This window comes from Lacerta agilis, chromosome 14, assembly GCF_009819535.1.
Source record: "Lacerta agilis isolate rLacAgi1 chromosome 14, rLacAgi1.pri, whole genome shotgun sequence".
NCBI classification, from domain to species: Eukaryota; Metazoa; Chordata; class Lepidosauria; order Squamata; family Lacertidae; genus Lacerta; species Lacerta agilis.
This window is the reverse complement of record NC_046325.1, coordinates 12,392,921-12,420,679: the sequence shown is the minus strand read 5'-3', so window position 1 is coordinate 12,420,679 and position 27,759 is coordinate 12,392,921. Positions and strand designations below refer to the sequence as shown.

Sequence of the window (27,759 nt, the reverse complement as noted above, 5' to 3'; positions counted from 1 at the left end):
GGATAGCAGTGCACTAGGCAGTATATGCCTATGAGAGAATTTATTAAGATTACACAGAGCCGAAGCCACAAGAAAATGTCAAAGATGGAGACTGAAGAAGACAACGCTATAGACATGAATGTTTATTTTAGAGTCATTGGAGATAGCTGGTTTTTCGCTTTGAGGCATCTGACTTCAATTGAAGCTCCCAGCTGGCACTGTTGGGAACTGTAGGACTGCTTTACAGTTCTTGCTTGCAAATGAAGGTATTGGTTTGATCACATCTTTTATCATTCCACTTCCGTAAACCTGAAATTTGAGATAATATGACTCATACATCAGTTTGGCAACCACTATTTTCTGGATAAAGTATATAAATGAAGATAATCACGTGCGACCAACCTATGCAGATTGGATGCATAGCTGTCAACTATTCCCTTTTTTTAAGGGTAAATTCCCTTATTCCGAATAGGATTCCTCGCAAGAAAAGGGAAAAGTTGACAGCTATGATTGGATGTAGTCAAAGCCTTCTAACTCATGTTCAACAAATGGACCTCTGCTGATTTGGTGTACAGAGTAATTAATTTGTGAACTTTGGTACAGATAAGCACCTGGCTGAGTGTTGTATCCAACCAACTCATCCTCAGAGTAAACTCTTTAAATTTAATGGTAGGTAGTGATGACTAACCTGAGTATATTGACTTTGATGGTTCTGATTTTAAGTACAACTTTGTTAGTTACGGTCTTGAGAAATATTGGAAATGGATGGAGAAGCAGATGGCAATGTAAAATCCAAGATGCAAATGTCTTTTTCTCAAGTCCTGTAAATGGTTTCCTTACCAGAGTCATGCAGCAACTCCACACAATACTCCATGCCACCCGAGTTGTTTGGTTCCCCTTTGTTCCAGCTTTGGTAATTGAAGGTTGATTCATCAGCCCACCTCCAACGCCCATTCTGCAGGAATGATATGGAAGAGATCATGGAGTCATTTGAAACCAGGAACTCCGTTAAAAGATCATGTGGAGCATTGGTCAGAGTGAAGCGATTGCCATTTGGGATGGAGATATTAGAGGACCCCCATAAACATAATGGAGAAGTCACATATTGGATTCATCCTGGGAGATGATTGAGATAAGGACAGAATGGTGGTGTTAGGAAGCCACTATTCAATGATTAGGGGTGCCAACTTGAATAAAATATTGGGAAGGGAGCAGGTAAGCCATGACCCGTATAATCTATCACGCACACCATTTGAATTGCAGTGCCCAATAACAGGGCAAGGGGGCTGGCCCCCGCAAATATTTTATGGGGGAGGGACCTCAGCCCCTAGGAGTTGGCTCCTACTTCACTGACAATGGCCTGAAATAGAATAAGAGAAGACAACTCACCTCACGGGGATCTTGGAGCCCAATCCAGACATTACTTGGGTTTTTCTGGTATGTGGCAATGTGCTTGGCGACCAAGGCTTCCTCTTTCTCAGTGAGGATAGAGGCAAGGTGGGTCCCACGGCCATAGCTCTGGCACTCAATCTAAAAATGGAAGAAATGAAGGATACCTTGTCACATGTTTAGGGAAGCTTTTAATGTGTGATATTTTAATGTATTTGATTTTTGTTGGATGCCACCCAGAGTGTCTGGGGAGATCCAGCCAGATGGGCAGAGTACAAATTATTATTATTATTATTATTATTATTATTATTATTATTATTATTATTATTATTATTATTCAAACTGTGCAACAAGAAAAAGAAAAGAAAAGGGAAGGAAGGAGACTGAAACACAGGCATATCTTGAAATTCACACTTAAAGAGAATGCTTTAGGGGGAAGTATGCATTAAAAGGAATCCATGGGTGAAGACAAGATGTAAAATGAATCATATGAGGGAAAGGTACAAAACTGCTTAGAAAACTGTGTTTGCTAGGATAAATTTGAACTAAAACGCTGAAGAATTTTCATGATTTTTAAATAAATAAATAAATAAATGACAGATTGCTGCAGAAAATGTGAGGAACTGAATTTAAAATTGGAAGAATGAGATATTGCAGGGGGGGGAAAACCCACATATTCGTACCTACCTGTACCAAAGTGAAATTCTCAAAATGTGAGCTTCCCTGTGGAAGACCAAAGCTTTTTCTCCCTTATTACTGTTACCAACTTGTCAGATTCAATGTTATTAGTCTGACAGCACCTCCAGACTCTCAGTATTTTGCACGAGGAACTGAAGGACATACCAACGTACAAAGTGATCTGCGGTTCTAGGGCAATAAATCTACTACAGAAACAATAAATTTTGAGGTTAGGAAAGTGATGGGGAAATGCTTGGGGAAATGTGGGGTGGATGGACGATTAATAGGAAGTTATATAAACACTCGTGCAAATTAAGATGAATGTTCATTGTTGTATAATCTCTCTACATTCTAATATCCATTTAAGGTTTTTGCAACCAAATAAGGAAAAAATATGAATACAAAGATCATATGAGGGAGCTGTAAACTGGTCTTCTAACAAACTGAAAATCAGCATTATTTTAATTGTTAATATTGTGAAAGCTTCAGAAAGACAGAATATGTGTTTGGCTGTATTTAAGGAAATTTGAGCTTGAAGGATTTCCTTTGGAAGATCAAATTGATATTAGCTCAAGCTCTGCAATCCAGGAGGTTAACTTTCCATCCATCTTGCTACATTCTTTTTCTGACACTACAAACCACACAACCCACTAGTAAACCATAGGATGTAAACCAACCCCTTCTCTAAAGCTATGAAGATTTGCAGGAGTACAGCATTTATCTTGGGTTGGAAAATCCCTTTGGAAGTCACAGGAAGCTAACTGGCCTCTTGTAATATCTTAGTCTATTCACAAATATGCATGTTGAGCATAGGTGGAGGGTCGAAACAAACACTTCACTAAGCCCAAGTTTGCATATTCCAAATGATCTATACGGAGGCAAAAAATGCCTGACCCCCCCCCTTTTTTAACCCACACGCCTTTTCCTAAAACTGCACACTACAGTCATACCTCGGGTTACATCCATTTCGGGTTATGTTTTTTCGGGTTGTGAACACCGCAAACCCAGTAGTGTGTTTCGCCGTGCGCACACAACGTGTACAGTCTGTGCATGCGCAGAAGCGTTCTGCACAGTCCGTGCATGCACAGAAGCGCAATATTGCGCTTCCACAAACGTACAATATCGCCACTCAGGTTGCGTACTTTTTGGGGTGCGAACGGCACCCTGGAACGGATCAGGTACGTAACCCAAGGTACCTTGTGGTGTAACTTGTGTACCTTGCCAGTGTGGTGTAGTGGTTAAGAGTGGTGGACTCGTAATCTGGGGAACTGGGTTCGTGTCCCCGCTCCTCCACATGCAGCTGCTGGGTGACCTTGGGCTAGTCACACTTCTCTGAAGTCTCTCAGCCCCACTCATCTCACAGAGTGTTTGTTGTGGGGGAGGAAGGGAAAGGAGAATGTTAGCCGCTTTGAGACTCCTTCGGGTAGTGATAAAGCGGGATATCAAATCCAAACTCTTCTTCTTCTTCTTCTTCTTCTTCTTCTTCTTCTTCTTCTTCTTCTCACTGTATTGTTCTTTTCATGCACAGATGACTTGCTTCTTCTCCTGGGTGGGTAAACTACTTCACCTTATCATAACAAAGCGTGTTCTCCCATCGAAGAGAGCACGGGTTGCAGAAGGGTTAAAGGAGCAGCTCCAAGTTGATGGGAGGGGGTTTTGGGCTGGCCACAGCTAGGATTGGTTAAGGCAAGTTGCTGGGGAGCTTAGCATGTTGCTAGTTGGTTGATTGACAGCTCTTGCCTTTATAACCTAAGTTTGTGAAACTTTGGTTTCACTTTTGCGGTGTGCAACGGATCTCTGTCTCCTTGCTGTCGCTGCGGAAGGAGCTTTGGGATTACGGTTGTATTTGGGCCATTTAGTGCCTATCTGTTTTCCTACCCTTTCCTTTATTCCCTTGTACGTTCTATTTAAAAAAAAAAGAAAAAAAAGAAACCTTCCCTTTATATTTAGCCCTTGTTCCTCCCTTCCACCCTACCCCCCCCACCCCCGTACCGGCTCGTTCCCGGCCGTACGGAGGGGTTTTTCCCCCGCCCCCTTTCTTAATAGCACCTGGGAGCTAGCCTGTCGCTCGGACCACCGTTCTGAAGTGCGGCCTCCCAGCCCCCTCCCCCCTCCGGTTCCTTTCGAGCACCGCGAGGCGTCCGGGGACCGCGGCGCGCATTTCGGGCGCGCAAGTTCTTACCGACCTTTCTTCCCTTGTTGGCCGTTGCACGGGTGCGCCGGGAGTGTGATCTGCCGGCGCGCATCTAATACCGCGGGGCCCCGCTGCGGCCGCGCCGGGGGCCTCCGGGAGAGCGAGCCAAGCCGGAGCCGCTGCACCGCGGGGCTCCGGGGGGGCCTGGGGTGGCGCCGCGGACTTCACCTGGGGGCGGCCGATTGCCTTGCAGCCTGTGCCTTGCCCCCGGTTGCCGAGCGCCGCGCCGCCGCGTGAGCGGGAGGGAGCACTTCCCGGCGCTTCTCCCTAGCGGCGGAGGCTTCCGGCCTCGTTTGCCGGCTGCCTCGCGCGCCGGGGCGTGGTGCGCTGGTCCGGGCCTTCCCGGAAGGGCTTGGCGGCCCCACTGCGGGTGAGCTAGCGTGGCGGCGCGGCTCTCCTGGCCCCGGCGGCCGCTTGCGGAGGGTGAGCGGCCGCTCTGTGCACGGCTCACAGGCGGGCCCGGCCCCTTGCCGTGAGCCTTGGCCGCTGGGCTGCGCTCGGCCCTGTCGGGGGCCTGGCCTTCCAGGCTCGCTGGCCATTCAGGCGAGCGGAGGCTGGGAGCGGGTGCCTTCACATCGGCCCCTTCCCCCCTGTCCCTGCTTCGTGTGCTGTGTTTTGCCAGCTTAGCCCAGGGCCCTTGCAGTTTCTGCCTTGGGCTGCAGCCCCCCCCCTCTTTTTGCTTTAGGATCGGGGCCTGGGACAGGGTGAGGTAGCCTGGGCCTGACTCATTGGGCGGCCATTTTGGGGACGGTGGCCATTTTAGGTGGCAAGGGGGTGACACCCTCCAGTGGCTGTTCGTCTAGTGAAAGCCTGGCCTAGGCCCGACTCATTGGGCGGCCATTTTTGTTGGTAGTGGCAACTGGGCCCATTTCACCTTTTATTATTCGGATTACAGGAAAGGCCAGATCCAGCGGTTTGTGGTGCTTTGAGTGCTGAATTTTCTTGTCTTGCAGCAGCGATGGCACCAAAAAAGAAGTCGGCTCGTTCTCCAACTTCCACTCCATCGAAAAGGGTGATCAGGGGGCCTTCTCAATCGCTGCGATCGCCGCCTCCTCCCCGCGCAGCTGGGAGTGTAGAGTCCTTCATCGCCGGCCTGGCGGGTGACCCCGAGGCTTTGGCCCGCCTGGCGTCTGGGCTGGACGGCCTGCTGCAGCGCACGGCCCCTAGGGGTCGGGGCCGGGCGGGGCCTTCTCATCGGGCCGCAACCTCCCCCCCTCCTTCTGAGGAGTCCGGCGAGGAGGATGAAGGCACCTCGTCGCAAGGAAGGGCCGCCCGAGGTGGCCGGTCAGCAGGGGATTCTCGCCCTGTGACCCGTGCGGCGGCACGGGTGTTGCCTTCGCCGGCCGGCAGGAAGGGGAGGAAAAAACGGGGGAGGTCCACCACACCCCGCGCAAGTAGTGGGGCGCGAGGTGTTCCGGCGCCTGTTTCAGACACTGCTATCTCACCTGTGATTCTCTCTCAGTCCACCGCAGATACGTTGGCACAGGACCCGTCGTCCGACTCCTCGGCTGAGGACAGTCTGCCGATCCCCACTAAAGTTTCCTCGGGAGGCAAGCGTCGACGCGGGCGGCGTGCTGGCAAGCGGGCCAAGCGGCGTAAGGGGGACACCTCGTCGTCTTCATCAGGTACGTCATCTGATACCACGGATGACGATTCCGACTCCCAACTGGGCCTTTATTGGGGCTTCGGGGAATCGGTGCCAGGTTTGCCGAAATGGGCATGGCAGCGCAGGGCCAACTCGCACAGGGCAAGGTATGGGGCCACCCAGGACTGCCTGAATGGGGTGCTGTTACCCGATGTAACGGTGTCCACCAAAAAGGCTAGGGACATAGTGCCGGGATGCCACCTATCCTCCAAAATTCGTGCCAGGATCCTGGATGGCCGCTATGTTGATATTTTCAGATTGGCCCCCCCAGCTGACGAGTCGCCTGGCCAGGCTAAGTCAGACTCAGCGTCTAAGAAACGCTCCAGCTCAGCCAGAGCGGAGCGGACCTTTGAGCGCTGGCTGGACTGTTTTCAGGAATACGCGGGCGTAGTGGCAGCTGCTTATCCCCGCAGGGCTCTGCACCTCCTAGTTTACCAGTCCATTGTTCGCTCGGCCTACTCCATGGCGGGCGAGGCGGCGGCAATCACTTACGATGAGAAGTTTAGGCGCAGGGCACATCGGATACATACCGCTCGTTGGGACCGCAGGGATCTGGACCTGTGGACCACGCATGTGGCCCCGTCCATTGAAAAGGCGCCGGCGGAACAACCTAAGCAAAAGGCGGGGGCATCGAAGGCGACCCGCCGACTATCCTGCTGGGACTTTAATAAAGGGTCCTGCCAAAGGCAGTCATGCAAGTACTTGCACGGGTGTTCCAAGTGCGGGGGGAATCACCCTGCCTCCAACTGTTTTGGTGGGAAGCGGCCCTTTCGAGGCGGGAGAGGGGGGGCCTCACAGGCAGCCAAGCCTGCCCCCTCCCCCGCAGTCGCCGGGGGCAGCAAGTAGCGTCCTTTCCTCCCTGGCCTTCTCCCCAATTAAGGTACCGGCGCTCCTGCGTTGGCTGGACGTTTACCCCAACGCGGTTGCAGCGGCCTATCTGCGGGATGGTTTCGTTGAGGGATTCAGGGTTCCGGTGGCCGCGTTACCCGTGGCACGGAACCCCCCTAACCAAAAGTCGGTGCGTGAAATGCATGAAGTGGCCAGAAAAAAGATTGCAAAGGAATTGGCGCTGAGCCGCATGGGCGGCCCTTTTGAGGCCCCCCCGTTTCAGAATTTGCACCTTTCCCCTTTAGGAATTGTGCCCAAGAAAGCCCCTGGGGAGTTTCGCCTCATACATAATCTGTCTCATCCCAGAGGCACGTCAGTAAATGACGTAATTCCCCAGGAGCTGTGTTCGGTGAAATATGCTTCGCTGGACTTTGCTATTAAATTAATCAGAAAATTTGGCCCCGGGGCCTTGCTCGCTAAATGCGACATTGAGTCAGCATTTCGGCTGCTACCCATTCACCCGCAGGACTTCTGGCTCCTGGGGTTTCGTTTTGAAGGGGCTTACTATTTCGACAAGGCCATGCCGATGGGATGTTCGGTCGCGTGCGCGGCCTTTGAGTGCTTCAGCACCTTTTTAGACTGGGCCCTCCGCTTCAAAACAGGGTTATCAGGGGTGACTCATTATCTCGATGACTTTTTGCTGGTGTCATCGGGGGAGTCGGGAGACTGTTTGTCACTCATGAGGGCCTTTCAGGCCCTGACAGAGGAACTGGGAGTGCCTCTCGCCGCAGGAAAAACGGAGGGCCCCGCAACTCAGCTTACTTACCTGGGTATCCAATTGGATACAGTGGCCCAAACGTCCCGCTTACCTGAGGAAAAGTTGGCGGCGTTGCGAGGGGTCATTCTTGATCTCCTTCCCTTGAGGAAGGTGACTCTTCGGCAGCTGCAGTCACTGCTGGGGCACCTTAATTTCGCTTGTAGGGTGGTGGCTCCCGGCCGACCGTTTTGTTCACGATTGTATAGGCTGACAGCGGGAATGCGCAGCCCGCACCATAGGCGCAGACTGCCTAAGGAAGAGAAGGCTGATTTGAAGGTATGGTTGCAATTCCTGGAGGAATTCAACGGAGTGTCACTATGGCAGGACGTGCGGAACCTCCACACTGACTTCCAGGTGCATTCGGATGCAGCAGGGTCCCTGGGCTTCGGCCTTTACTGGAATGGGCGCTGGTGCGCGCAGGCATGGCCTACAACCTGGCAAGGGGAGGCAGTCACGCGTGACCTAACCTTTTTGGAGTTTTTCCCCATAGCCGTTGCCGTGCATATTTGGGTCGAGGACTTCAGGGACCGACGTGTCTGCTTCTGGTCTGACAACCAGGCGGTTGTGACCATTCTCGCAAAGCAGTCCTCGCGCTCGCCCAGGGTATCGGCCCTCCTCAGGGCTTTCGTGCTTCACTGTCTCAGGTTCAATATTGTATTTTCGGCTCGGTTTGTGCCTGGGGTCACTAACGAGATAGCTGACGCCCTGTCCCGTTTCCAGATGGAACGCTTCAGGTCGCTCGCCCCGGACGCGCAGCTTCTCCCGGAACCCTTCCCGGCATACCTGTGGACCATTGGCAGCACGTAGTTTGGCAGGGAGTAGCGGCATCTGTTTCCCCTTCCACCCTTCGGTCATACGACAAGGCCTGGAAGGACTTTCTGGCATTTCACCGAGAGTCGGTGGCTGTGGGGATGGAGTTGCGCCCATCATCTTCCCAGGTGCTGCAGTATCTGGCGCACCTTTTCCAACAGGGGAGAGCGGCTAGGACTTTAAAATTGCAGGCGGCCGCTATTTCCTTCTTCTCTAAGGCCCTTTTTGATTCGGACCCCTGCGCTAAATTTGTGGTCCGCAGAGCGTTAGAAGGCTGGGGCAGGCTTCGCACTCCCCAGGTGGCCGCGAGGCGGCCCATTTCATTTGAGCTGCTTACCAGCATGCGTTCCGCTTTGCGTTCTATTTGCTGGTCTAAATATGAGGCCCGGCTTTTTGCTGCAGCCTTCTCCTTGACCTTTTTTGGTGCGTTGCGAATTGGGGAAGTGCTCTTGGAAACATTCGCAACCGGGCATAACAGGGGCTTGCTCTATCAGGACGCCAGCCTATCTGACGCTGAGGTGACATTGACAATTCGTAGCTCAAAAACTGACCAGTTGGGAAGGGGTACGGTCATGGCATTGCCAGCCACAGGGCAGGGTGGGCCTTGTCCTGTGAAGGACTTGGCCAGATATCTCGCAGTTAGGCCCTCGGGCGAGGGTCCCTTGCTGATCCATGCTGACGGGCAGCCCTTGACACGCCAGCAGTTTTCTAGGGTAATGCGCAAAGCAATCTCTGCCTGCGGTGTTTCGGCAGTCGGATTTGCCCCCCATTCCTTCCGCATCGGGGCCGCGACCACGGCCGCACATTGGGGTTTGTCTGTAGCGCGGATTAAGAACATGGGTCGCTGGAAGTCGGAGGCTTACAGAGGCTATGTAAGGAGGCGGCGTTAATTCCGGAACTTACATTTTCTTTTGACCCCTCCAGGTGTAGCGGCCACCCGGATTTGGATGGTGGGGCACAGCATTGTCCATTGGGCTGGAGTTCGTGCAGAGGAATCTGGTCTCGGAGCAGGCCTTGGCTTCCCCACACATGTGCAGGTTTCTTGGATGGCCAGGCGGGGCATGCGCTGGTGTGAACTGTTACCTTTAATCCAGCACCGTTTGAATGGGGAGGCCCGCCCTGACGCCATCGTGGTGCACTTGGGGGAAAACGATTTGCCAGATTTGGACTGCCTTACTCTACGTTCCACAATCCAAAGGGATCTGGGGGTTTTGAGGTCGCTGGTGCCTGATTGTAAGCTATTCTGGTCTCATTGGCTCCAGAGGCAGGTATGGCGGGGCAGCTTCCACCCGCAGGGTACAGAGAAGGCCAGGAAGCGTGTCAACGCAGTAGCTTCTGCTAGGGTCCTGGAATTGGGGGGGGTCGCTATTGGGCACCCCAGGATTTATGCTCGGGCAGGTCAGCTCTATTGGGCTGATGGAGTCCACCTTTCTCCCCGGGGGAGCGATATCTGGTTGGAAGATATCGCGGAGGGACTAAAGGTTGGATTGGGTCTGTGAGCGGTTGGCGGCGAGCTTGGGGTAGCTCGTGTGGCGGTTAGGCATTGGTATAAATTTGCTTGCACTAGGGGTCAGGATAGGCTGGGCCTGCCCCTAGTAACGCTGCTTCAGAGGTATGGATAGGCTGGGCCTACCTCTGAATGCGCGGGGCAGGGGTAGGAAATTGGTTGGGCCTACCCCTGAAAATAAGGGTATTCTGTTAAAAGAATCCAGGGACTCTTTCTGCTTTTTGTCCATACCCAATGGTGGGAGGCTTGGGCCAAGCGGAGTCCTAGGGAGCATTTGGGGGAGAAGCCTGGGTCGTTGCCCGACTCCGCTTCTGCCTTAGGTGTTCACCCTTTTCTGACTTCGCCCTCAAAAGCGAATGTCAGCTGTCCCATGGCTGGGGGGACAGTAGTCGGTTCCAATGCCTAAGCAACCACTCACATTGGCTGTATTTAAATAAAGTTGTGGCCAAAATTATGCCAAAAACCCAAACCAAAAATAACGTGTCATGTCTGAATTACTGGGGGGAGCTGGGACGGTAACCTCGACATGCAAAGCGTGTTCTCCCATCGAAGAGAGCACGGGTTGCAGAAGGGTTAAAGGAGCAGCTCCAAGTTGATGGGAGGGGGTTTTGGGCTGGCCACAGCTAGGATTGGTTAAGGCAAGTTGCTGGGGAGCTTAGCATGTTGCTAGTTGGTTGATTGACAGCTCTTGCCTTTATAACCTAAGTTTGTGAAACTTTGGTTTCACTTTTGCGGTGTGCAACGGATCTCCCGCCCGCCCTCCCTAATTTGGGAACGGCGCTTTTGCTGCTTGACCTTGCTATGCCTGTCATGGGGTTGTCTGCTTTGAAGCGGGAGCCTGGTAGGAATTTATCCGGTGGCTGATTGGCTTTTGTCACTGGTTTTGCCTACTGCGTAGCAAATCGTCACAACTTGTAAGGTTGGCGGTTAGGCATTGGTATAAATTTGCTTGCACTAGGGGTCAGGATAGGCTGGGCCTGCCCCTAGTAACGCTGCTTCAGAGGTATGGATAGGCTGGGCCTACCTCTGAATGCGCGGGGCAGGGGTAGGAAATTGGTTGGGCCTACCCCTGAAAATAAGGGTATTCTGTTAAAAGAATCCAGGGACTCTTTCTGCTTTTTGTCCATACCCAATGGTGGGAGGCTTGGGCCAAGCGGAGTCCTAGGGAGCATTTGGGGGAGAAGCCTGGGTCGTTGCCCGACTCCGCTTCTGCCTTAGGTGTTCACCCTTTTCTGACTTCGCCCTCAAAAGCGAATGTCAGCTGTCCCATGGCTGGGGGGACAGTAGTCGGTTCCAATGCCTAAGCAACCACTCACATTGGCTGTATTTAAATAAAGTTGTGGCCAAAATTATGCCAAAAACCCAAACCAAAAATAACGTGTCATGTCTGAATTACTGGGGGGAGCTGGGACGGTAACCTCGACATGCAAAGCAAATCTCTTTTGTTCAGTCTAAGATGCTCCTCGTGTACTTTCACATAACATTATACTTTTGTAGGAGTGGGATGTGCCTTACCTCAGCATCTTCCCATGACATCTTAAAATCAAAATAAGCATAGCAGTTGCCCTGGTTTTGCATCCAATCCCTGGGACATGAGCTGGTCTTGGCTGTATGGAGAAAGAAGGAAGAAAATAAAGAGGACGAAAAGAACTAAGAGGTTTCCATGAGGAAAAAAACAGAATATTTTAAAACCCTGCTCTTTTGTCCCAATAGGATTAGCTGGGCTACTCTCCATTCAAAACCTAAGGAGTACCTTTTAGTGACTGCTTAGCCCTGTGTAAGACTTCTGGGTGATTTGGTATAATGCTCACCTCCTGGGAAAGAACTGGAGACCAGAATTCCAAGAAGGTAAATGCTGAACTTGGTGATGAATCCCATCCTTCTTGGTTTACCTTTGGAAAAGAGTAACGAACCATGAATTCAAGAGGTGCATTCACTGAATGTCATTGATCCAGAGTGGTGATGGAAGGGAGGGGGAAGTAAGTATTTTCTGTATTTAAAATAACAATTATCTTTTTGTTTGAACTTTTGTTTGAAGATTAGAGGAAGAAGAAAGAATTAAACGGTTCAAATTGTCAGTGCTGATGAATCATACACACTAATGGGACCTCCACACTAGGAATTTAAATGTGGAATTGTCATTCATTGCCTGGTAAAAGTGGAGTGAACTGAACACTGAGCTGTTGAAATGTAGAAAGCTTTACAGAGAAAGGTTGGAGACCATTGACTGTAAAACCCTCCAGGTGGAAGCACCTTAAGTATTTATTGATGAAAAACAATAGCGCTTGCTTTCTGGTATCTGTTTTCTATATGGAAAATGATTTACTCCCAAGCAAATGTGATGATTCAAAATCAGGGTTGTTTCCCCCACCCCCTCCAATGATCTTAACTTAGATTGCAATCTGCTTTCTGCATTGTCCAGGCAGCTGCATAAACAAACGCTTTTGCATATTCCTTATGTCAGAGGGATGAAATGCGGCCCTTTCAGAGGGTGTTGGACTGGTACTATCATCATTCTCAACCAGAAGACATACTTTCTGGGGCTGATGGGAGTTGGAGTCCAGCAATATCTTGAGGTCTACGGATTTCCCACCCCCTCCTAATGCAAAGTCCAGGATGTCAGCAAGAGTTGTAATTTGAGAACACACACACACACACACACACACACACACCTCTCTTTCTCAAACTATATTCATCTATTTGACAGTAATCTAAGCAATCAGGATGTAGTGAGGATCTCCCTGGATTTGGGTACATTAGTCTCTTTCTTTTAAAAAAAATGCTTCTCCCTCTCAAAGTCTCCCAGTCATTCTTATATTCTGAGCATCTATCCTCTTGCTCCCATTCCAAACCAGCCTCAGAAAAAGTGTCTAGTTTAATGTAAAATGCAGGGGGCTTTAGTCCCATTGCTTCATTAACTGTAGCAACTGTGCAAATTAAGATTTTATATAGTGCAAACAAAATAGGAAACCCCATTTATACTTCATCCCTTCTAGCAGCCATAAGTTATGAGAGAGAAGAGCATGCCTCCTCTGTAAGAGTATCCTGTAAATATCCTGTAAGAATAGTAATGTACAGTATTGCTCTCAATCACACCATCAACTCATCCTTTTTTGCATATCTAGCAAAGCAAAGAATAATGTTTGAGAAAGTTTGAGGTCCTGTGTGTCTATTTCCTGTGGCTTCAACTTGTGATTGGTTGCCTCCTAAATTTGATGGATGGGATATTGGAAAATATTTGGTGATGGTGCCTCTCCTCTGGCAGAGGAGGGTTTGGCTGGAAAATGGCATGGCTAGTTTGGCTGGTATGGGGTAGCCCACTAGCATTATCCATCCAAACAAGTAGATATGGAGGGGCCAGAGGCAGGGCAGAGGTGGCCTTGTGTGTGCTGAATAAAAATCATTGGAATTATCAGGGTGTTTCCCTCCCTCCTCTTTACCCATCTGACACAGCTGGAGAAATTCAATGGGAAATTCACCTGTGTTAAAAAAAATAGAGGGACAAATTTCAAAAGGTGGCTGTGTTTCAGATCCCATATTGTTTCAGGTGGTGCAAAATCAATAAGTTTGCCTTCAAATGGAAACTGAACTGAATTTCTCCCCATCCCCATCCCCAATTCCAACTTACCCAGGTTCAGTCCAGTTGAGGTGATGGATAACTCTTTCTACAGACAAGTCTGTCTCCCAAGTTGGCTGCCTTAATACTTATATAGACCTTTGTCAGGTCAGAGGCAGGGGAAAGGAGGAAGGAATTCCAACCTTTTAGACATAGATAGAGTACAGATGAAGAAATAAAGGGTGTACTTCAAATACTCATAAAAACACATGATTGGTTGCATGAATGTCCCTAGGTATTTATGTGAAGGGTGATTTAAAAGTAAATATTCTAAATGCAATAAAATACTTAACTAGAATCAAAGAAAAGGTCTACCATCTGGAGATAAAATCAAATCCAGGAGGGACACTTCCTTCACCACTTTCTATTTTGAAACTGAAAGGTCCCAGTGAAGGGGAGTGTTGAGTCTGCTCCAAGGGCACACCCTCACTTCAGGTAGTACAAAACTGAACTGCAGCAAGACTGGCCTGCATCCTTCATAAATGGCGATTATTGACTGAGCGACATTAGGCATGGCCTCTTGGAACGTTTGGAGGATTGCTAAGCGTCTTCTCAGGTGTAGGTAGTCTTGGCGGCGAGACCAAGGTGTTTGCAGTCTCGGGTGGCGGTTGCAGGCCTTGGGCGGAATCCTTTAGTCGTCTTCATAAAGGGGGGGCATGGGGCGGTGACCCCAAGCCCCCATTGCGGCATTAAAGTGGTCTTGGTGGGAAGCATTGGCCATACACCCAGAGGTTGTCATTGTCCTCCCCCCCCAGCAACGGCAAACAGGGGGGCGAGCTATCTGCTTGAACATATGTTCTCCAGAGCTAGCCCAATCCCCTCACATGCTGGATAACCCTGTAGTTACCCAGGTTCCCGGCTGGGGAGCTGAGAAGGATAAATGCCCAATGCCTGAGCCAAGGTTTCCCTACATCTGACTCTTAATAAAGTAGTGGCCTAATTTTAATCCCATAGCACATTGTCTTGTGTCGTTATTCCACTCAGGGGCTGCCTGGGGTTTGGCGGACTCCGCCTGACCACGCAAATGGAGAGACTGCCTTGGAATATTTCCCAGAATCCTCTGCCACCTGCATGATGTTCCATAGCAGATGAGTCAATGTGGCAAGGATCATTTTGGTGTGAGGTGAGGATATTTATAGCAAGAGTAATAAAAAGAAATTGTTATTTAGGGGAACTGAATTTAATTCTAAATTATATTCCGGAAACATGGGAGATTTCAAGGGGTCAAAAAAAGGGATGTACCGTGCTATATTAGAAGCAAAAAAACAACAACAACCTTGTTTTGATGAATTGGAAGAGCCGCAAAAAGATTCCATTGAGCACATGGATCAATAATATGGACAGATTAGCTACATACGAACGAATTGCATGTCGACGCAAAATAAGAATGGATAAATATGAAGAAATCTGGAACGAATATTTAAGCGATAAGGCGGATAGTGGTGGGAAGTAGGGGGAGGAGAGAGAGGTGGGGAAATATTGTTTAAAAAGGTGTAGTCATAGGTAAACTGTGTTATTATTGTATGTTTTGTTTTTTGAGGTTGATGTTTGTATCGAAAAATGATTAAATAAATAAAAGAAAGGAGGAAGGAAGGAATGTTTAACATTGGGGCTTGGCAAGGTCTAGATTTTAGAAGAAAATGGGAAATGACTGAGGGGAGCTAAACTCCCCCCCCCCCCTTGCCTCCTCGTGCTATTTAACTTCCCCCTCCTTGGCTCAAATGGAATCTAAGTAACTGTGGTGATGGAGGGTGAGGAGCTTAGACTGGGGAATGTTCTACCTCTTCTACGACTACACAAACACCCTTGGCTTTCTTCTTCTCAACTTATGAACCCACAAACCCACATAGTATATGTATACTCACTTACCTGTGAGAACTGAATGGGACTTTGCTGGAAGAAGGATGTGGACAGATATGTGGGTATAGGGTATAATGCTAGTGAGAGCCCCCAAAACAAAATATAAATCAGTAGCCATAGCATCATAAGTGAGTTTGTGATTGCCTCCAACTTACCCAAGTTTCGTCCTGCGAAGTGATGGATATTGGTTCATGCAGGGGCAAGTTTGTCTCTGAAGCTGCTGCCTCAATTCTTAAATAGATCTTGGTGAAGTTGGGGGTCGGGGCAGGGAAGGGGGAAGGATGAAAGTTCAATCACTTGCAATATGTTGAGTAGATATGGATAGGAGAAATATCTTTCAATTTCCCTGAAATTCCCACAATTAGTCAATTCACTATACAGTTAGGTTTCTGGTAATGGGTTGGGAAGAAAATACCCTAAATAAAATAAGCACACATAATTAACATCGGATAATGCATCTACCATCTGGAGCTTAGTCCATATCTAGGCAGATTACTTTGTTCAAAATGTTTGATATTAAAATGAAAGGGGAACAGAGTGCACGTTTTCCTCAAGGGCAAAGACTCACTTCGCATTGTTGATACCCAACAAGAATGGCCAGCTTCCTTCAAAATGGAGTGTTTACACTGGAACATTTCCCAGAATCCTCTGCTACATGAAGGGATTCCATGACAGGCAAATCCACACGGCAAAGATTTAATGAAGACACAACTGTGAAAATAGCTTTAATAAATTCAAACTAGTTTCCTTTTTCTAATCTGCATTTAAAAATGGAGCTTGGTGAAGTCCACTTTTTCCCATGAAAATGAAAGATGATGAAGGGGGAACTGAGCTATCAATCTCTTTGCTGTCCATGCCCTTTACTTTCGGTTTCCCCCCTCCCTGGTTCAATTCCAGGATTTCCAGGATTTTTTTTTAGATGTGCTGTAAGCTGCCCAGAGTGGCTGGGTTGTTGTTGTTGTTGTTGTTGTTGTTGTTGTTGTTGTTGTTGTTGTTATTGGGAGAAAAGATAGACAGGGGTGAGGGTGGGTTTCAACTCCCATCACACCCCCCACTAGCATCCAGTTGGCTCAATTATTTATTATTTATTATTTATTGAAATTATATACTGCCCAATACCTGGAGGTCTCAGGGTGGTTCACATAAAAAGATCACAGTATATATATAAAAAATAGAAGCCATAGCCCAATAATGCCCCCCTCCCAAAAGAACCACATTTCAAAAGGGTATGGGATGTTGATCAGGTCAACCAAAGGCCTGTTTAAAAAGGAATGTTTTTGCCTGGTGCCTGAAGGTTGTTAATGAAGGCGCCAGGTGAACTTCTCTGGAGAGAGCATTCCACAGATGGGGGGCCACTGCAGAGAAGGCCTGTTCTCGTGTTGCCACCCACCAGACCTCTCGAGGACGTGACACACAGATGAGGACCTCAGAAGATGATCTCAGAGTCCGGGTAGGTTCATATGGAATGAGGCGGTCCTACCACTAGAATATTATGGAAAGTGGTGGAACCTACTACTAAAGTATTGTGCAGATAGCCCCTGATATCTGCTACTAAACCTCTGTGGCCACTGTATTTTTCTGACGACAGCAGTTTCCTCACACACAACCCCTCACACCACCTGGGTGCTTATGGAAGTAAGACATCCACCAGGGCAGAGATAGGGTATTTTTTTTTTTAAGAGCGTATTCTGAGGCTCTCCTTCGTGTGAAGGTGAATTTTTAGGTATCATCTAAAAGAATATCAAGTTGTAGGTAGTTCCACTTCAGTGTAGCAATACAGAAACACCACAATAAACTGGGGGGCAGGCGTAGAATAGCATTTCAAGCAAGTCCAAATTTGTATTGAAGGACTATGAATATGTACTTCTTAATTCTTTTCACAAGAATGAATATCCTACCTGAAAGACAACTCTGAAAATATTGTTAACATTGTGGTGTAGAGGGATTTGATTAGGTTACATATGGTTACATTAGACTGATGACGCATTTCAGTCTTGGCTGAAATTATAAGGAAACTTGGCTGCATGGAGGCATGTACCTGCCTCAAATCTACCTCCCTAACTGGATTCATGTAAGTTGATAGGCCGGACGCCAATATAGACTACAACACAGGACCGTCACATTTGGAAAGGGCTGTTTCTGTGGCTGTTATTGTGCCTGGCATCTGATTTGCCACAGGACATTTAAAAGTAGTCATGCTGATCAATAATTATAAAATTATTTTATTTTTATAAAATTATAAAAATAAAATTCAGGGTGAGGTATTTGTTTTGCTAAGGTCCTCAAGTCTCAGAACAAGCAAAGTTCTTGTGCCAATGAGATTTCTGCTATAGTCCAAGATCTTCTCCCTTGTGAAGCAGTGCCTTGGACAGTTGGCATAACCTTCTGAATGGAGACAATTTGACGCATGTGCAGGGTAAAGAAAGAGGCTTGTTTTCTGTGAACTGCCCTGAGACCTCTAAGTATAGGGTGGTATATAAACTCAATAAATAAAAACAATAAAATAATGTACATATCCCTTCTTCTGATTCAGACCATTAGCCCTTCTATCCAATTATTGTCTACTCTGAATAGCAATTATGCTCCATGGCGCATCAAAGGGGTCTTTCTCCCATGCAACTTGAGCTTTATTAACTTCAGGTGTTAGTACAGTGGTACCTTGAGTTACAAATGCCTCAGGTTACAAACTCCGCTAACCTGGAAGAGTTACCTCAAGTTGAGAACTTTACCCCAGGAGGAGAACGGAAATCATGGCCGGCGGCACCGTGGCAGAAGAGGCCCCATTAGCGAAAGCACGCCTCTAGTTAAGAACAGTTTCAGGTTAAGAACGGATCTCCAGAATGAATTAAGTTCGTAACTAGAGGTATCACTGTAATTAAACTTTGTCCTTATGTATCCGAAGCTGAGAGTGGTTGGGACAACCCAGTCCGATGGGTGTCATATAAATAATAACTTATTATGATGATGAGCTCCGCTACCTAGCAATATCCCTTCATTGTAACCTGGATGGTTAAGCACTCCATCATAACAGCAGACCAGATATCTCTTCTCTTCTTCTGCCTACCTCAGATGCCATCCCACATGCAATTTTTGTCTCTCATCACAGAAGCCTAAGGATCTTTCGTATTAGGTCTCCTGATATTATTGGACGACAACTCCCATCATCTCTGGCTGCTGCCAATGCTTGCCGGGGATGAAGGGTGTTGCATTCCAACAACTTCTGGGGACAAATGGTGAAGAACAATGATCCATTCCATGGACACTACTGTCCTGGGACCTTCTGCTTGTTTTCATTTCAGGATACCAAACCTGAGATAAAGTTATGATATACAATGCCATCAGAGCTATTGGGACAGAACATGGTCGCTGAAGATGGTGGATTTGAATGTCACTAGGGATGGGTGAACATATGACACACAGATCTAATATACTAGCATTAATTTTTAAGCAAATTCTTAATTTTGTTCCAAGTAGATTTTTGGAATTACCAGGTTACGTAATGGTCCATTAAGGAAACAAAGGGAGAGGCTCTGAACTCTTGGGTAGTTAGAAAGCCAAATATAGAGATGAGCATTGAGAAATTGGACCGGGATTCTTTCTTCAAAAAGCTGACCTGTGTTCTTTTATCTTCCTGCATACAAATCAATATTTCACTTTTTAAAATCCAAACTTAGTTCACAAAGCTCTTGGAGAGCATGACATAAAAGACCCAAATCGAGAACAAACTCACATGATGTTATTTTCCTTAAAAGACCCTCATAAAGACAGTCATCCATTTTGCTGCTTCTGCTGGGAGGGCATTCCACAGGGCAGGCACCACTACAAAGAATGCTCTCTGCCTGGTTCCCTATAACTTCACTTTGCAGTGAGTGAACTGCCAGAAGGCCTTCAGAGATGGGCCTCAGTGTCCATGGTGAATGGTGCAGGTGGAGACACTCCTTCAGGTACCCTCCAATAGCGGTGAATTGTCTTCTTCTAAAATTGCCTAAAGCTGTTGATCTTTGAATTTCCATTCCCCTGTTACCAAAGGCTCATTGTTTGTTGTGAATTTGGAAACATTTGATTTTGAGGGGAAATATGTGCCTCAGAATGTACAATAGTTTTATTTTAACTTTGTAGACAGGGAATACCCCCAATAAGCACTATATCTTCCCTTCCCACATATTATTCTGAGACCTACACAAGCTGCAATGGAAGTTTTAGACAGCTTTTTCTAGGGGAAGGGTTCTGGTCTAAAACTTATGTCCCCCTCCCCTCTTTTGGAGTAGCACATTTACCACACTAAGCTCCCCTTGAAAAAGAGGAGAGATGGTCTCTCCCATAGGGAGGCATGTGGGCAACCATGTGAGGGCATTTTGCCCTATGGGGGGGGGGAGTGGAGATCAGCGTATTTAAGCTTCTTCCACCACACTCTTCCCTCTTTTCTTTGAGACACCTATCCTCCCACCCTTTGTAGTGTGAGCCTTTATAGGTGGACTAGGAACCTATTTTTGGCGGGGTGACTTTTATTGGCCCATGTATTCTCCTTTTTGTCTGTTTCAAACTCTTGGGTGTTGTCTGTGTGACTGTATAGTGGTGTTTTTGTTTGAATTGGGTTAATTGGCATTTGGTCCAGGTGGGTGAGTAGATTTAGGAAACCATCAATTTAATATCAGAGCCAGTGTGGGGTTTGGCTTGTCATCCAGCTGAGCCACAATGTGAATGCTGGGTCCATACACTGGGAGCACACAGTGGCATGTGGGAGACAGGGAGAGTTTCCTTGAACCTTGCTGCATGACCACAGCATGAGTCTGGCAGTTGGCTCAAGAAATGGGAGTGTTTAGATCCATTAATCCAGCTCATCTGGCCAGAACTAATAGGTTATGTTATTTTGTTTTAATTACATTGATTAGCTGTTACCCATCTTATTGCCTCAAGCCTTCTTTTGTCATGCTGGAAATTGGTCTGGCATCCCACAACATTGCAGGGGTTAGGTAGCGTGTGATCTTGCAATTTTCAGTGCTAGGATGCCCTAATTAGGTATAGTTCTCTCCCTTCCCTGGGGAGGAAAATTCAAGGATTGCTCCCAACTGAGATTAGTGGTCTTGGAAGGGGAACTGTAAGCATGGATGGACAGAAAAGGACTGTGGTGCACCAGGAAATAAATGCACGGAAGCAAGTTTATTAAGGATATTTCAAAGGAAAGGGGAAAACTGAAGAACATCTCTATAGGGATGTTAATTTTGAAACTGATGGTTGACATCTGGCCATTTAAGTTGAGGGATGGGGAAGGAGGGAATGAAATCAGAAAGACATCTGATGTTAAGGCAACTTCCTAGTAGACATGGTTCTGAAGTACTGTCTCCGTCAGAGTTCTTGTTTGCAGATGAAGCTGTTCTGAACGCTACAGGGTCTATCATTCCACTGCTTAAAACCTAAAATTCAAGACCAAAGTTATAATTGAAGACATAACAAAAATTACTTGCCCCATTGTTTATTGTCCCAATGCATGTAGTTTAGAGTAGGAATAAGGAATTGGAACCAGATTGCGGGCTTGACCCCTATCTGACCAATAATTTATAGGCCATTCACCTGCAACACTTCAAAGCGTCATGTGCTCTTTAAGCCTAAGCACTTCTTAAAGAAACATAGCAGAAAAACAATGGGATGACCCAAACCATAGTGTGTGTGGCAACTACTGTTTTCTGGATAAAATATGCAGGTGATGATAATCACATGCAGTCAAAGTATGATGACTGACTGTAGAAAAACCATTTACTTTGTGGTGTGATTGAAAGTGACCCTAAATGACTGGCAATGGGACCACTGCTGGTCTGGTCTACAGATCTATTGAATTGTGAACCTTGAAACATAAAAGCACCAGGTTGAGGGTTGCATCCATGCAACTCATACTTGGAGTCAGAAGGTAAAAGTTATAGGTAAATGACTCCTGGGTGGTTAAGCCCAGTCAAATGTGACTATGGGGTGTGGTGCTCATCTATCTTCAGACCAAAGGAGCTGACATTTGTCCATAGACAGCTTTCCAGGTCATGTGGCCAGCATGACTAAACCACTTCTGGTGCAACGGAACACCGTGATGGAAACCAGTTTGCACAGAAATGCCATTTAGCTTCCTGTCACAGTGGGACCTATTAAATCTACTTGCACTGGTATGCCTTTGAACTGCTAGAGTCTACCCAGATTACATTGATTTTGATGGTTCTATGTTTAAAGTGAGATCATAGAATTGTAGAGTTGGAAAGGACTCTGGGGATCATCTAGTCCAACCCATTGCAATTCAAGAATATGCAGCTGTCCCATACGGGGATTGAACCTGCAACCCTGGGGTTATCAGCACCATGCTCTAGCCCACTGAGCAATTCCACCCTTAAAAATCCTGGAAATTGATGAAGAGAACAGAATATAGTCAGTTCTTTTTATTAGCCCCTGCGAACGGCTTCCTTACCTGTGCTAGTTCGCAGTTCCACACAATACTCTGCGCGGCCTGCGTTGTCTGGCTGATTTGGATACCAGTTTTGGTAATTGTAGGTCGATTCGTCAGCCCACCTCCAACGCCCATTCTGCATGAATGAGATGGAATAGATCATGCAATCATTTGTAATGAGGAGGCCAGTGCAAAGTTCATGCAGAGAGTTGGTCAGCCTTAAGCTATTGCCAGTTATAGTTGAGATATTAGAGGAGGAAAACCATAGAAAAGAATTGAAAAGGAGTGTATGAGATTCATCCTGGGTGATTTTCAAGGTAAGGGTAGAATGGTGTTTCCAAGAGCTCACTTCTCTGTGACAATGACCTGGCACAGAGTAAGTGAAGGCAACTCACCTCACGGGGATCATGGAGCCCAATCCAGACCCGACCTGGGTTTTTCTGGTATGTGGCAATGTGATTGGCCACCAAGGCTGCCTCTTTCTCAGTGAGAATGGAGGCAAGATGGGTCCCACGGCCATAGCTCTGGCACTCAATCTAAGAACAGAGAAGAAATTAAAGACGATTTGCCAGTATCGGGGAGAATCTATCAAATTCACACTCAAAAAACATGAATGCAAACACAGCTGTCCATTGAAATTCACACTTGCAGAAAATCATATCTTAAAGGAAAGTTTGCATTAAAAGGAATCCATTGGAGAAAATAATGGAGAAAATAAATTATGGAAAGTTGGTTTGCAAAAGATGCACTTGAGAAATGATGAAGAATGCTGAAGAATTTCAATAAGATTAAAAAAAAAACAGATTGCAGCAGAAATGTGGAGATTTGACATGAATTTGGAAAATCACTACCCACCAATAGGAGTCTGCAAACCAGAAGTTTCCCAAGTATGAGATACTTAGTGGGATGTCAAAGTTATAATAATAATAATAATAATAATAATAATAATAATAATAATAATAATAATAATAATATATTATTTATACCCCGCCCATCTGGCCGGGTCTCCCCAGCCACTCTGGGCGGCTTCCAACAAATACCAAAATACAATACAAGTCACAGTTTAAAAACTTCCCTAAACAGGGCTGCCTTTAGGTATTTTCTGAATGTCAGGTAGTTGTTTATTCCCTTGACTTCTGATGGGAGGGTGTTCCACAGGGCGGGCGCCACTACCGAGAAGGCCCTCTGCCTGGTTCCCTGTAGTTTTGCTTCTCGCAGTGAGGGAACCGACAGAAGGCCCTCAGCGCTGGATCTCAGTGTCCGGGCTGAATGATGGGGGTGGAGACGCTCCTTCAGGTATACAGGACCGAGGCCGTTTAGGGCTTTAAAGGTCAGCACCAACACTTTGAATTGTGCTCGGAAACGTACTGGGAGCCAATGCAGACCTCTCAGGACCGGTGTTATGTGGTCCCGGCGGCCACTCCCAGTCACCAGTCTAGCTGCCGCATTCTGGATTAATTGCAGTTTCCGAGTCACCTTCAAAGGTAGCCCCACGTAGAGCGCATTGCAGTAGTCCAAGCGGGAGATAACCAGAGCATGCACCACTCTGGCAAGACAGTCTGCGGGCAGGTAGGGTCTCAGCCTGCGTACCAGATGGAGCTGGTAGACAGCCGCCCTGGACACAGAATTAACCTGCGCTTCCATGGACAGCTGTGAGTCCAAAATGACTCCCAGGCTGCACACCTGGTCCTGCAGGGGCACAGTTACCCCATTCAGGACCAGGGAATCCCCCACACCCGCCCGCCTCCTGTCCCCCAAAAACAGTACTTCTGTCTTGTCAGGATTCAACCTCAATCTGTTAGCCGCCATCCATCCTCCAACAGCCTCCAGGCACTCACACAGGACCTTCACCGCCTTCACTGGTTCTGATTTAAAAGAGAGGTAGAGCTGGGTATCATCCGCATACTGATGAACACCCAGCCCAAACCTCCTGATGATCTCTCCCAGCGGCTTCATATAGATATTAAAAAGCATGGGGGAGAGGACAGAACCCTGAGGCACCCCACAAGTGAGAGCCCAGGGGTCTGAACACACATCCCCCACCACCACTTTCTGAACACGGCCCAGGAGGAAAGAGCGGAACCACTGTATAACAGTGCCCCCAGCTCCCAACCCCTCTAGCCGGTCCAGAAGGATGTTATGGTCGATGGTGTCAAAGGCCGCTGAGAGATCCAGCAGAACCAGGAAACAGCTCTCACCTTTGTCCCTAGCCCGCCGGAGATCATCAACCAGCACGACCAAGGCAGTTTCAGTCCCATGATGAGGCCTGAATCCTGATTGGAAGGGATCCAAATGGTCCGCATCTTCCAGGCGTGCTTGGAGTTGTTCAGCAACCACCCGCTCAATCACCTTGCTCAAGAATGGTAGATTTGAGACTGGGCGATAGTTGGGCATATTGGCCAGGTCTAAAGATGTTTTTTTAAGAAGCGGTTTAATGACCGCCTCTTTCAGTGGGTCTGGAAAGATTCCCTCGCAGAGGGAAGCATTCACCACCCCGCGGAGCCCATCGCCCAGCCCTTCCCGGCTAGCTTTTATAAGCCAGGATGGGCAAGGATCAAGGAGACAGGTGGTCGGTTTCACTCGTCCAAGCAGCCTGTCCACATCCTCGGAGGTAACAGATTGGAATTGATCCCATGAAACATGACTAGACAGGGCTCTAGCACTCTCCCGCCCTGGCCCCGCTCCCACGGTGGAGTCTACCTCCTTCCGAATCTGAGCGACTTTATCTGCAAAAAACTTTGCAAAAGCATTGCAGGAGATCTTGGGGTCCCTACCAGACCCCGGTGACAAAGGTGGTTCTGCTAGGTTGCGAACCACCTGGAAGAGTCTCCTGCTGCTGTTTTCTGCAGATGCAATAGAAACAGCGAAGAAGGTCTTCTTCGCTGTCGCCATTGCCACTTGGTAGGCTCGAAGTTGAGCTCTAGCCCGTGTCCGGTCTGATTCAGAATGAGTTTTCCGCCACCGGCGCTCTAGCCGTCTCAGCGACTGTTTCATCGCCCTCAGCTCCAGGGAGAACCACGGGGCTGCCCGGGCTCCATGCAATTGGAGAGGACGCTTCGGAGCCAGACAGTCAATAGCCCTGGTTAACTCCGCATTCCAGCGGGCCACCAGGGAATTAACTGAAAGGCCATCAACATGGGATAATACATCCCCCACCACTCTCTGGAAGCCAATTGGATCCATTAAGTAGCGGGGGCGGACCATTTGAATCGGTCCCACCTCCCTGCAGAGGGGAAGGGTCGCAGAGAAGTCCAGTTGCACCAGGAAGTGATCTGACCACGGCACTTCTTTTGTTTTGTTTTTACTTAGTGTCAGATCACCACCATCCATAGAGGTAAACACAAGGTCTAAGGCATGTCCACGGCTATGAGTTGGACCAGACTTATTCAGGGACAGCCCCATGGAGGCCATGCTTTCCACGAAGTCCCGAGCGGCCCCTTGTAAGGTCGTGTCGGCATGGATGTTAAAATCCCCTAAGACAACCAAACTAGGTGTCTCCAGGAGCATATCCGCCACGACCTGAAGCAGCTCGGGCAGGGAATCCTTGGTGCAGCGGGGAGGTCATTCAGCGGGGAAGTTCTTCTTTTGTTGTTATCAGATTTGAGAGGTTCATTTAAGAAGCACAATTTTTCAGTGGTAAATCTTGGATTCATAGTGCCACATACCAACTTGTCAGATTTAATGTTCTTACACCAAGAACACCTACAGATGGTCAGTATTTTGCATGAGGAACTGAAGGAAATACCATGAAAAGTTGGTATGTGCACTTAAAGTGGATGAACATTGTCATCCAAGGGCAACAAATGTCCACTATAAAAAGGATACTGAGATTTTTGCAGTTAGGAAAGTGCTGGGGAAAGACATTGAAAAATGTGGAACGAATGATTTATGGGAAGACATATCAACAGCTCTCACACAAATTGATATGGATGCAGTATACCGGGTAAATGTTCATTGTTATATAAAGTGCCTATAACCTAAACTCTGCAGAAAGTTTTGATTTTTAACGCTGTGAAAGCTTCAGAAAAGAGAATATGATTTTGGATACATGCAAGGAAATTGAGGGATTTCACAGAATCAGCTCCACAACCCAGATGCTCAGCATTCCAACCCCACCCACTGGAGGCTTACTGGCGTTTTGTAATATTGGGGTTTATTTCCAAATATACAAACGGAACATAGGTGGAAGTTTTCAGGTTCCATGTGATCTCAGCGGAAAAAGCCAGTGCTTACTATGGTTACAAACTGCGTATACATTTCCCTATTCCCCTGCCCCTCTCTGAAAGGCAGGCTATTGTCCATTTCGCAGAGAAACAAAGTACATAAAATTTTACTTTGGTAGGTGAGGCACACTTCTTACCTAAGCATAGTCCGATGACAACTCATAATCCCAAATTTACACACTGAGCATAGGCCAGTGTTTTTCAACCTTTTTTGGGCAAAGGCACACTTGTTTCATGAAAAAAATCACGAGGCACACCACCATTAGAAAATGTTAAAAAATTTAACTCTGTGCCTATATTGACTATATATAAAGTAATTCTCTTGAATAGGAATCAAATAAACAAATTTTTCCCACGGCACACCAGGCAACATCTCGCGGCACACTAGTGTGCCGCGGAACAGTGGTTGAAAAACACTGGCATAGGTGGAAGATAAAGGGGGGGTGGGCTTCAATAAGCCGAAGTGTGCAGATTCCATGAGATCTTGAGGGAAACAACCAGCAACTGCTATGTTTACAGAGTTAATATACTCTCTCTCTCTCTCTCTCTCTCTCTCTCTCACACACACACACACACACACACACACACAGCTGCAGACTATTGTCTTTTTTCCACACAGAGATGAATTCCTTATTCAATCTGGTTGGGATGAATAAGTCTCATTTTTAACTGTGAGATGCTGTCCAGGTATCCTCTAAGGCAGTAGTTTCCAATTGGTCCACGTAACCCATCTTCTGTGGCACCATTCACATAACAAAAAACTACAATAGAGATATCAAAATTTTCAAAAGTAGGGGGTCCATGACTTGGCTTTTGAAAAACAGGGGGTCCACAATACTTAGCTAATTGGGAACCACTGCTCCAAGGGAACCCGCCATTTCTCACAGAAATCTGATAGGAATTTCACAAAAATACATACAATTATTCTTTGGTAAGTGAGGCGTGCTTCTTACCTCAGCTTCAAACCACGACATCTTATAATCGAAATATGCATAGCAGTTGCCCTGGTTTTGCATCCAGTCCCTGGGGCAGGAGTTGGCCTTGGCTGTAAGGTGAGAGGAGAAAGAAGTAAAAAGAGAGGACCAAAGCAGTAAGAAGTTTGCTCTTTATGAATACAATTGGGGATTCAATTGAATATTTTAAACTCAAAGATACTGTTTTGAAAATCCTGGTCCCTTGTCCTAATAGCATGAGCTGGGCTACTCTGCATTGAAAATCTAAGAAGTACCTTTTAATGACTGCTTAACTCCAAGTAGACTTCTGGGTAATTTGGTATTATGCTCACCTCCTGAGAAACAACTGGAGACCAGAATTCCAAGGCAAAGGCAGAACTTGATGGTGAATCCCATCTTCCTGTTGACCTTTGGGAAAGAGGAACATACCATAGGTTCAGCTGGTCTACAGGGTGAAACTCGAAAAATTAGAATATTGTGGAAAGGTTCATTTCTTTCAGTAATTCAACTTAAAAGGTGAAACTAATATATGAGATAGACTCATGACATGCAAAGCGAGATATGTCAAGCCTTTATTTGTTATAATTGTGATGATTATGGTGTACAGCTGATGAGAACCCCAAATTAACAATTTCAATTTTGGGGTTTTCATCAGCTGTACATCATAATCATCACAATCATAACAAACAAAGGCTTGACATATCTCGCTTTGCATGTCATGAGTCTATCTCATATATTAAACTCCAGTAGCTAATGAAAACAATTGCTTACATAAATGGACTTTTCCACGATATTCTAATTTTTCGAGTTTCACCTGTATTTATTGATTGTCGTTC

At 47.2% G+C, this 27,759-nt stretch overlaps 2 protein-coding genes across 2 annotated transcripts; both read right to left on the bottom strand.

Moving 5' to 3' along the window:
- Nucleotides 1-98: 98 nt before the first annotated feature.
- LOC117059423 (C-type lectin-like) lies at nucleotides 99-11,726 on the bottom strand. Its single transcript, XM_033171159.1, has 5 exons — nucleotides 11,659-11,726; nucleotides 11,363-11,454; nucleotides 1,369-1,509; nucleotides 820-934; nucleotides 99-288 (listed from the first exon to the last, which is right to left on the bottom strand). Exons 1-5 carry the CDS (start codon nucleotides 11,723-11,725, stop codon nucleotides 221-223), a joined length of 483 nt encoding a protein of 160 aa, XP_033027050.1. The 5' UTR covers nucleotide 11,726; the 3' UTR covers nucleotides 99-220.
- An 8,943-nt stretch (nucleotides 11,727-20,669) lies between these two features.
- Nucleotides 20,670-27,319, bottom strand: LOC117059020 (C-type lectin BpLec-like). Its single transcript, XM_033170472.1, has 5 exons — nucleotides 27,256-27,319; nucleotides 26,924-27,015; nucleotides 22,143-22,283; nucleotides 21,769-21,883; nucleotides 20,670-20,737 (listed from the first exon to the last, which is right to left on the bottom strand). The coding sequence occupies exons 1-5, from the start codon at nucleotides 27,317-27,319 to the stop codon at nucleotides 20,670-20,672; spliced, it is 480 nt and encodes a 159-aa protein (XP_033026363.1).
- Nucleotides 27,320-27,759: the final 440 nt, after the last annotated feature.

Excerpts from the sequence above, each read along its gene's own strand:
- LOC117059423 (XM_033171159.1), bottom strand. The coding sequence starts at position 11,725 with ATGGGATTCATCACCAAGTTCAGCATTTACCTTCTTGGAATTCTGGTC. Across the intron at positions 935-1,368 it reads GGCTCCAAGATCCCCGTGAG|AATGGGCGTTGGAGGTGGGC; the intron begins GTGAGTTGTCTT and ends TCATTCCTGCAG. Across the intron at positions 289-819 it reads GGAGTTGCTGCATGACTCTG|GTTTACGGAAGTGGAATGAT; the intron begins GTAAGGAAACCA and ends CTCAAATTTCAG.
- LOC117059020 (XM_033170472.1), bottom strand. The coding sequence starts at position 27,319 with ATGGGATTCACCATCAAGTTCTGCCTTTGCCTTGGAATTCTGGTCTCC. Across the intron at positions 22,284-26,923 it reads TGTCGTGGTTTGAAGCTGAG|ATTGAGTGCCAGAGCTATGG; the intron begins GTAAGAAGCACG and ends CTCTGTTCTTAG. Across the intron at positions 21,884-22,142 it reads GGCTCCATGATCCCCGTGAG|AATGGGCGTTGGAGGTGGGC; the intron begins GTGAGTTGCCTT and ends TCATTCATGCAG.